Source organism: Lycium ferocissimum, unplaced genomic scaffold (assembly GCF_029784015.1).
Source record: "Lycium ferocissimum isolate CSIRO_LF1 unplaced genomic scaffold, AGI_CSIRO_Lferr_CH_V1 ctg7452, whole genome shotgun sequence".
NCBI classification, from domain to species: domain Eukaryota; kingdom Viridiplantae; phylum Streptophyta; class Magnoliopsida; order Solanales; family Solanaceae; genus Lycium; species Lycium ferocissimum.
In genome coordinates this window covers 9,589-20,294 of record NW_026726790.1, presented here as the reverse complement: position 1 = coordinate 20,294, position 10,706 = coordinate 9,589, and the positions used below count along the sequence as shown (strand labels likewise).

Sequence of the window (10,706 nt, the reverse complement as noted above, 5' to 3'; positions counted from 1 at the left end):
TACCTCATCCAACATGCCTCGTCCGCACCGTTGTTTACCATCGTACTTTGTAACCATTGATGTCATAGATCGCTTTCTTTTGTCGACATCGTCCCTTGGTCGAAATAAAAGATTAGTACAAGGGACTTCGTGTCCTATGTTGGAGGCTCTATCGCACGATCTCGGATATGACGAGAAGGTCGACAATCCTAGATGCCCGTAGCCTCCCGTATATAAATGTGGCGCGCAACACACCATAAACAAGACTCTCTCTGGACACGACTTTGCGGACAACCCCCTAGGACGGAGACCGCTCGATACCACTTTGTCACACCCCAATCTTCATCGGGCGTGATGGGCACCCGACTCTCTCGAGTCAAGCGAACCTTAAACGTTCGCGTTACTAAAACCTCGCCATTTCGAAAACTTTTCAAAACATGGAACCTTTCAAAAGAATCATTATCTTTGCACGAGATTAAGAAAACTTTTCAATCAAGTACGTGCTTTTTCCACTAAAATCATCCGAAAATACATACTCTTTTAACATTTACAAATTAACCGCACTTCCCGACGCACTATCCACGGTGACATCGTCCGCAAAGTCTCTAACATATACCAAATACCATGACACGAACACTTTGACCCGGCAACACTCCGAACCGAGGTGGAACTCGCCATCTCTCGCTCGGAACATCTTCTAAAATAACCGGCCTCTATCCGGGAGTACTGCGTGGCATGAAACGCGACCCGAAGAAAGGGTCGATACGGAAAATGTACCGAGTATGTAAAGCATGAATCGGAAAGTACAACAAAAGCAAGTTTAGGATACCCGTATTGAATTCAATGTTTAAATAAAATAGTCCCTTTGGACTACTGCCCGCTTTTAATAATAATAATGATAGCAATAACAATGATAACAACAATGACATTAGTGATAATAATCCCTTCGGGTGTCACGGTCCCGACATAATCCGTCTATCCCGGCCCCTTCGGGCATGCCGGTCCCGGAATAACATGATGGCCCGCTTCGGCATACCGGTCCAACATACGTCTATCACGGCCCCTTCGGACATGCGCCCCGATATAAGATGATGGCCCGCCCGGGCATGCCGGTCCAACATACGTCTATCCTGGCCCCTTCGGACATGCTGGCCCCGACATAATATACCTAGCCCCTTCGGGCATGCCACTCGTGACATAATACTAATCCTAGCCCCTTCGGGCATAATAGTAATAATAATAATAATAATAATAATAATAATAAAATTTCACACCCCCTTCGGAGTGGTTTTGGAAAATCTGAGTAATAAATATCGCACTCCCTTCGGAGTGGTTTGAAAATTAGTTTTGTGCCTCTTGTACAAAATTAGTTCCTTTAAAATTATTAGTGAACTACAAACGCGTATCAAATTAATCCGAGTTAGCATAAGAAGGCTAATGACCTCACGCACGCAAACCAATGTTAAAACTTGACGGATGCGTTTACTACCGACACCTAAAGGTTCGAAACAAGTTTCGAGTAATCCGACTTAGTATGAAAAGTTACGAGCATTTGAAGTACGGAATGTTCTACGTGTGTTTCAGAAGCTATTTCTTTGGGAACCGAAGCAATAACCATATTAGGAACACTATTACACAACAAAGTATCTTAGAACACCCAATGGAACAGTTAAAACAACCATCGTTTAATAGTCGGGACAATAGCCAAAAGTTTCCCTTAATTATCGTACATAAATAAGGCAAATGGAGCAATACGGAAGGGTCTCGGGAATTGTGGGCCCACTTCAGGTCAAGTTGGGTAACGAACATATAAACGTGGTCATTACGTCTTATTAGATTACCCTCGAAGATTTTAAGGCATTCCACTTTCATTTTCAAAAGTTACGGACGTTTGAACCTTTCTTACAATAAAGCATAACTTAGTTAGTTCAATTCTCACCGAATGAATAGTGGTCGAATTCAACCTCGGATTTCTAGAATTAGAGTGATCCTCGAGGCACATGCTCAAGCCTATTACATCTAAGACATGCCAAAGAAAGAAAGTGAAGCCTTACATACCTTTTCCGCCGTTTACGCTACTCCAAATCCAAATTCCAAGTTTGCCAAAATCGCAATTTGGTCGCATTTACTGATTACTATTCATGAGACTTAAAATTCCAATCTTGCCTCAATACTTGTCTACCGAAATTTCGGCAGCATTTCCCCTGTAAACACACCATCCCGAGGATATGGCTCGACCCAGAATGTCAACAACAACAACACAACAACACAACAACATCAACAATTGTCATAAGCACTATAACATAAATAGTCTTCATTTCTATATAAGGCGACAACTTCCATTCCAACTTCTCGTTATCAAACTAATATTACCATTTTCGTATTCATTCTTCATGACACCCCTATTTTCGGCCATACTACACACACATATATTTCATGAATTTCGCCCTTTTCCACATATTTCAACATTCATAAATCATCTACAACACATGTATATATCTTCCATGGTATGAAAATGATAAAATTCTTACCTTTTCTCAATTCTTCCACTTGCCACAAAAGGTAGTTTCTTGCCAAAATAATTATATCATCTTGAAGAGGACCTTGAGCTTAATAGGAATTCAAGTAGAGATAAGTTTTTGAATCAAAGTTGAAAGCTCCAAGATTTTTTTTTTTTTTTTTTCTTTCCTTGCTCTTGGCCGTGCCCCTCTATCTCCTCTCCCTTCTCTTTTTTTCTTTCTTTCCTCCTCTCCAATTCTTAAATAGATGATGAACTAATCATCTTTCCATATTTATATATTAGTCCCTTCCAATCCTAAAATATCCACATGTCCCCTTCTTTTTTTTTTTCTAGAATCCTCTTGAAATTAAAAGATGACTTAATTGTCATCATTTTTCATCCCTTTTCTTCTTCTTTTTTTTTTTTCTTTTTGTCACATGGCCAATATGGCCTTTTTAGAATTTTCATGAAACTTGGGTGAAATTCCCATTTTGCCCCTCGACTTTTCTTAATATTACCATTTTGCCCCAAACCTTCCACATTATTTTCATTGGCCATTTTACAAATTTCTCTTTTTACCCTTGGCCTTTCTCAATATTTCCATACCACCAATGTTCACAAATAATATTCCTAACAACTCGTACATCAAAATGATTCTTGAAAATGATCTTGTCCATAGCTTGCCACGACTTTCTCGAATTATCCGAATGCATGAAATACGGGATATAACACGTAGGATAGGGAGAATCGGGTCGGTGACGAGAATGAGTTAACGGAAAGAGGAAATAAGAAGGAGGCGAGACAACAGTGTAGTAATAGGTTAGGACGCGTGTAGCTGAGGACACGAGTACTATAAGTAACAGGATTGTAAGAAGGCCACACCGGAAAGCCAACAAGGAATGTCGACTGACGAGACGATCATCAGTACAAGCAAATCAAAGACACGTATACTTGTGTTATAAGAGAGTCATAAGGAAGTAAGATTTCCGTAGCCTGATGCTTCTGGGTTGTATTGCAAGATTTGAAGGAAAGAGGTTAAAGAAAGGTTGTGGCAGAGGCCCAAGGATTTAGCTTGAACTCGAATTATGAGTTGCCATAAGTGTACCTGCACTGTGAAGGTTGTACGCGAAAAGGGTAATTACCCACTAAAAGGAAAATAAGGAGCGAGATAAAGAGAATACTGCAGGACGATAAGTAGTGATGGCACGACAAGTCAAGCCTACAATAAGGGAGACAAAATGAGAACGGGATAAATCAGAGGACGGGAGGACCATGTCTAAAATTGGACGTACTTTATATAAGTTGTACAAGGACAATGATGCCATCTGTAGGTATTGGTATGTTAAGAATAAGACTAAGTAAGTATTTGATTAGAAGAGTGAAGGCGTAGCAAGGACAACGCAGTTGTGATTTCGAGTACGTTACAGAAAAGTGTAACGATAGTTTAAGCCAAATACTAAATAGGATAAGTGCCAAGGACGGACGAGGCATGGCTATGGTTGGACTAAGGATCTAGTTCGATACCGGAATTAAGATAAAAGAAGGGAAGACAGGGCAGGACATAAGGACTAGTAAAGCGACGTTGAGGTATCCCTTGGGCCAATCTGAATATCTTTGTATATTCTTGCGGAGAGTGCAACGTAATGTGTGACAGGAGAGTGAAGAGTGAGAAAGACCTTCGAGCTAAAGGTATAAAAAGGGTGTCAGCAAAGATAATGAATCCAAAAGGACACTTGGAATGACAGTGACAATTGTAGTAAGAAAAGAACAGCGAATAGCAATTTGGGAAAAGTTTGAAGGAAAGAAAGAATGTTGTTCTCGTGAATGGAAATAAAAGAGTCCACCGGATGTTAGAAGAAGGCTTATAGACCACTAAGTAGTCTAAGCACGAGAGCATATGCTATGAAATTATATGAATCATCAACACGAAGCCATATCCAATTATACTTATAAAAAAAAAAAAAAAGTTTGCACCAGAAAGCTGACAAGGAAGAGGGGCTGTCGAAAGGACCGCTAATATAAGGGAATCGGAGATACGAACATTTGTGTTGTAAGATAATCGTAAGGGAATAATAATTTTCATGGCCCTATGCCTTGAAGTTGTATGGCAAAAGTTGAGGGGTAGTAACCAAAGTGCAAGGAACGGGAACTGAATTGATAAGCTACGGACAATCGCCGATGCATGACCAAGAGCAACCCTTGTGCGAGGACTAAAGGATTAATTATAGAACGGAATAAGTATGGGTAGAGAAAGTAAAGGTAGCATGCGAGGTACACAAGCTTAAGGAGTAGCCGTATTATGAGAAAGGAAAGATGTGTTTCCTACGGATACCCTATACTAAGACGGAACAAGTAAAGTACATCAAGGAATAAGCTGGAAAGGAGAAATGTGGCTGTGAGTTACGAGTCCACCACAGGACGATAAGTGATAAAGTAAGGCTATCACCAATAACAAGTAAAGGTATGATTATAACTGTCTTTGCAATCAATGCTGAGTACAACACAAGAATAAAAGAGTATGACGTACAAGGGGCATTAGTTGCGCAGGAGACTTAGATCCTTGATAAGACAGATGGCGGTTTAAGGAAAATGTATTTATAGTTACTGTAAGTCGATTACGGAAAAGAGAGAAATAACTCGAGATGGAAAGAAAAGGGGAGGATGACGCTACTAGTGAATGCTAACTATTGAAGAATGGAATAAGTGACACTACATGGATGGTACAGACGGTTGGACATACTATTATTTTGAGTATCCCCATGGGACAGAGTTGTTATTTGGAGTGGAGGTAAACATTGACTTATAATTAACGGTCGAGTTAAGCAAAATACATCCTTGTTTGGATTGCTACGTTGGCTATAAAAAGGGAGCTTCCCCGAGGTGCTTAGGAGACCCCGTACTACTAGTTGAACATTCGAGGATGAATGTTCTAAAGGGGGGAAGGATGTTATATCCTGCATTTCGTACGTTGAGACATTCCGAGCTAGTTGTGAAAAATTGAGGACAAGACAATTTTGGAAGACGAGGTAGAGGCTTGTGACCTCCGATTCGGTCTTAATGAATAAGTCACTCATAAATATTATTATTGGCATGGAATGTTAAGGGCAAATTTGGAAATTGGTAATTTCTAGTTCATGACTCCTTGGAGAAGCCAAGTGGCCGTGGGTCCCACCCATGGTTGGCCAATCATCTTAAGCCATGAAGAAGTGCATGTGGCCATATTATATTTGTAGGGGACTTATATGAATATAGACAAAGATGACAAGGCAAGAATTCATCTTTACAACTTAAGGGAAAATTCAAGAAGTTTGAAGAAACTTGGAGGGAAAGAAAAAGAAAAATCTAGAAAAATTGGAGGAAAAAAATGGAGCATGGCCGGTCATGTGCCATGCATATATATATATATATATATATGTGTGTGTGGTGATTAAATAAGACACAATTCATCACCCACAATTCTAGAAATTTGAAGAGAGAGAGAAGGAGAGAAGCATGGGGAGTTCGGCCATGGAGGGCTGGCCGAACATGCCCCTAAGTGTTGGCCAAGAAGGATAAATTTCTTCAAGCTTTTCAACTAAATGGAAGGCCCTCTACGACGTGGATTAGTTGTTGGAAGAAGAAAACCATTCGCTTTGTGAAGAACAACTCTAGCCGTGAGTGGATAGCAAGTGGAAGAAGGTGAGATTTTATCCTCTTTTACATGTTTTATGGATGGTTTGGACGTGTTGTTGTGATGTAGAAAGGAATGAAATTCATGAAGGATTGTATATTGAGGCTTGGCCGTGTGTATATGTGTTTGGTGTAGGTGCGACGAACAATTTCATTTAGTGTTTTGGTTGATTGTTGTTATAGATTCTACGATGAAAATAAATGTTTGATGATTCATGTTGAAGTAGTAAGTGTTGCGGGCTGTTTTGGAAAATTAATATGATTTTAATATAGTTTCTTGTATTGATGGAAATAATGTTGCTCACGTATGGAATTATTGATATAGTTCATGAATTCGGAAGAATGAAATGTGTTGCCATTGCTCTTATGGAATATGGTAAGTTTCGGGTAGCATTGCACGATTAGCCGGGCTGTTTGTGTATTGTATGGACTGCTTGGGATATTCTTAAATCGTGTTTGAATGGTCTCGGATTAATATTTGAACGTATGATCATTAATGTTGGATTGAATGCATGTAGTTTATTTGGACGTAAAGGGAGTATTGATAAGTTGTGTAGAGAAGAATCGCCAATGTTAGAATGCGTTTGGAATAAATTATTGATGTTGTTTATATGATTGTTGGTATGGTTGTTGTTGATGATTGTTTTGGCTGAGTTGAATTCTCGGGGTTGATGGATTTATAGGGGAAATGCTGCCCAAATTTCCGTAGACAAAGCGTTAGTTGAAATCGGATTCTTAAGTGCTTATGGCTAATGGCTGATATCTAATGACGTGATTGTAGATCGTGAGAAGCCAAGGCATAAGTTTGGATTAGCCTAGGGAGCGGCCAAGGTATGTTAAGGCTCGTCCCTTTCTTTCAAAGGCATGATTCTTAGATTACGATTTCATAAATGCTTCCATAACTTTGTTGTTTTCAAAAGTTTTGTTTTCAAAAGAATTTTGTTCCTAAACGAGTCCGAAACTACGAACGCCCGTAACTTTCACAGATGGGCTCGGATCGCTTCGAAACCATCGTAGAAGATTTCATAACGAGTAATAATCTTTAACTTTCATAGGCGGGCCCGGATCGGGTTAACGCTCGTCCGTGGGCCCCGCGACTTTCCTTTGTTGGTTCTAACGAACTATTTTTGAAAGAATTACGAAATGTCCGTATCTTTCCAAAATGGAGGTTTATGACTCCGTAAGCTTTCATGACAACAACGATGGATATGTTTTACAATGACAACGATGATGTCAAAAATGAGAATATTTTCCTACGATGAATATGATGATGATGATTCCATGATTAAAGGTTCCAAGTTTATGATTTCAATGACGATATGAGAATGTTGCGCTATTTCTTGATTTCTCAATTTTATTCATGAACGATGACTATTTTTAAAGATTCCAAAGTATATGAATTGATGCCTTATGATCCTATTTTTATGTTTCCTCGTGAAGTTATTCTTCATTGACAGTCTCACCTTATAATAATCGTTCCTTCAAGGTGAGACAAAGCGACCATGATTATTCCATAATACAATCGGAGGTTACCGACCTTACGTCACTCCGATAGATACATGACTTTCTTTGGGCTCTCATGCATGCTACTTATATGATATATGAATATGATATGTGTATATGTATATGTATATGGGGAATATGGGAAAGGGCGAGAGCGTTATATACGCGCAACCACCTGATCAGTTGGTATAATATGACATGATACCGTCCCGGACGCGGGATGCCCGGACGCGGGATATGTGGTTATGGATCGGGGCACGTTCGCGGCAATATATTATATGGATCGGGCTGCACGTTCCGCAGCAATATATATATATATATATGGATCGGGCTGCACGTTCCGCAGCACTAAGCAGGCATGGTTCCGCCTAAAAGGGCACTCAGATGTACAGGTTACTCTTTTATCTCATGAAATGCCCTATGTTTTCGTCTTGTTACTACTCATGCTTTGTATCCTCTAGAATGTTTTACTCATGCCTTACATACTCGGTACACCGCTCGTACTGACGTCCCTTCTTGTGGGCGCTGCGTTTCATGCCACGCGGTGTATACGAACGAGTGGAAGATATTGCTAGAGGATGCTCCGGCGAGGTTGGCGAGCTCCATTTCATTCCGGAGTGTTGCCGAGTCAGAGTATCTACGTTATAGTATCTGGGATAAAGTTAGAGACTTTGCAGACAGAGTCACGTGTATAGCATGTCAGTCTTGTAAGCGGCCCTGCAAGCCGACGTGTCATCATGCATTATGTTACAAAGGTCATATGATTACCGATTTTGCGTGATTTGAGAATAACGAACAGAATGTTTTTGAGAAGCTTTCATTATGCATTTCATTTCGTGGTTTAAGAGTCTAGTGAGATTATGAATATCACGAGAACCAGCGGGTTCGCTCGGCTCTGAGTGAGGGGTCGGGTGCCTATCATGCCCCATCGGAATTGGGGTGTGACAGTTAGTCACAGTTATGTACTCTTTAGAGGCTTATAGACGAGTCTTGTATATTGTATGTCAGTACTGTGGCCTTGCCCGCCCTTTTGTATATGTCTATCTTGGGTATAGTTGGTTAAGACACTCATGGTGGGCTCGTCGGCCTGCACAGTTATGTATGTATGTTTGTGGTGTGTGTGCCTTAGATGTGATAGTTATTAGTTACAGATGATTCAGAATGCGGCCTATTCAGCCTTGGTTGGTATTGCCTGTTTGTAGGTAGGCCTCATCGGCCTATGTTGAGGGTTATCCCTACAGAGTTAAAGTTATAGAGTGGTTCGTTCGGGCTGAGTATAGCACCGGGCGCCGGCCACGCCTCTCGCATTTAGGACATGATAGTTGCAACGTATGTCTAAGGAAGAGATTCTCAATGGTGATGGAGTTCTGAGGATCAAGGGTCGAATTTGTGTTCCGAGAGTAGGAGATTTAGCTAGATTGATCATGGAGGAGGCTCATTGTTTGAAGTACTCCATTCACCCAAGGGCTGTAAAGGTGTATCGTGTCTTGAAGCAATATTATTGGTGGTGTCAAATGAAGAGGGACATAGTGGAGTTCATATCTCGGTGTTTGAATTGCCAACAAGTGAAGTATGAGCACCAAAAGCGTGGTAGTTTGATTCAGAGGATACCCATACCGGAGTGGAAGTGGGAGCGGATTGTTATGGACTTTGTGGTAGGATTTCGACATATTTTGGGCAAATTTGATGTTATTTGTGTCATTGTGGAAAGGTTGACCAACTTTACCCATTTCATTCCAATTCAGAGAAGTTGGCCAAGAGTTTCATTCAAGAGATAGTTCGATTGCATGGAGTGCCTATTTCTATAATTTTAGACCGAGGTACTCTATTTACATCTCATTTTTGGCGATCCTTACAGAAGGAGTTGGGCACTAGAGTGGAGCTTAGCACAACTTTTCACCCTTATACTGATGGTCAGTCTGAGCGAACTATTTAGGTTCTCGATGATATGTTACGATCCTGTGTGATTGATTTTGGTGGTCATTGGGACCGATTTCTACCTTTCGTAGAGTTTGCTTCTAATAACAATTACCATTCGAGTATTGAGATGGCACCGTTTGAGTCGTTGTATGGCAGGAGGTGTCGTTCTCTGATTGGTTGGTTTGATGCTTTTGAGGTGAGGCCTTGGGGTACAGATTTGTTGAGAAACTCTTCAGATAAGGTTAAGTTGATTCAGGAAAGACTTCTTACTGCTCAGAGTAGACAAAAGAGTTATGCAGACTGGAAGGTTCGTGATTTGGAGTTATGCAGACTGGAAGGTTTTACCCATGAAGGGTGTGATGAAGTTTGGGAATAAAGAGAAGTTGAGTTTGAGATTTATTGGTCTTTCAAGATTATTCAGCGTATTGGGGAGGTAGCTTATGAGTTGGCTTTACCTCAAGGTCTTTCCGGTGTTCACACAGTTTTTCATATTTCGATGCTAAAAAGTACCATTCGGATGGTTCTCATGTGATTCAGTGGGATTCAATGTTGCTTGATCAGAATCTGACTTTTGAGGAGGAGCCGATAGCCATCTCAGATAGACAGATTCGGAAGGTGAGATCGAAGGAAATAGCTTTAGTAAATGTGCAATGGAGACATCGTCCATTTGAGGAGGCTACTTAGGAGACCGAGTCAGATATGCAATCTAGATACCCCCAGCTTTCTGAGGATCCAGGTATTTCTCTATTTTTTAATGTTCGAGGGCGAATGCTATTTTAAGTGGTATCTGATGTAACGACTCGCTTAGTCTTTTTGAGCATCTTGCCCTATTTTCCCAAAACTACCCTTTCCATAGTTCATCTGGGTATTTATGACTTGCGGGGATGGGTGACGCGGTTCTAGAGTCAATCTGGTGGGTTTTAGTTTGGTTTTAATTTAGTTTTCTAATTTAAGAAAATGGAGATGTTTAAGCAAAGTCAACATCAGGCTAAATGCATCATTTTGGAAGTTTCATCGATTCTATTAGGTTCGAAACGTGATTTTTGACTTAGTAGAGCCTTTGGTTTGGGTCCCGAGGCGCTCGGGTGAGTTTGGGGCATTTGGTTGGAAAGTTAGGATTTTGATGTTTTGGAGT

The 10,706-nt window shown here is 40.6% G+C and overlaps 1 protein-coding gene across 1 annotated transcript; it reads left to right on the top strand.

Annotated features, from left to right (window-relative positions):
* The first annotated feature begins 8,982 nt into the window (after window positions 1-8,982).
* On the top strand, window positions 8,983-10,255 carry LOC132045644 (uncharacterized). Its single transcript, XM_059436224.1, has 3 exons — window positions 8,983-9,306; window positions 9,588-9,878; window positions 10,109-10,255. The coding sequence occupies exons 1-3, from the start codon at window positions 8,983-8,985 to the stop codon at window positions 10,253-10,255; spliced, it is 762 nt and encodes a 253-aa protein (XP_059292207.1).
* Window positions 10,256-10,706: the final 451 nt, after the last annotated feature.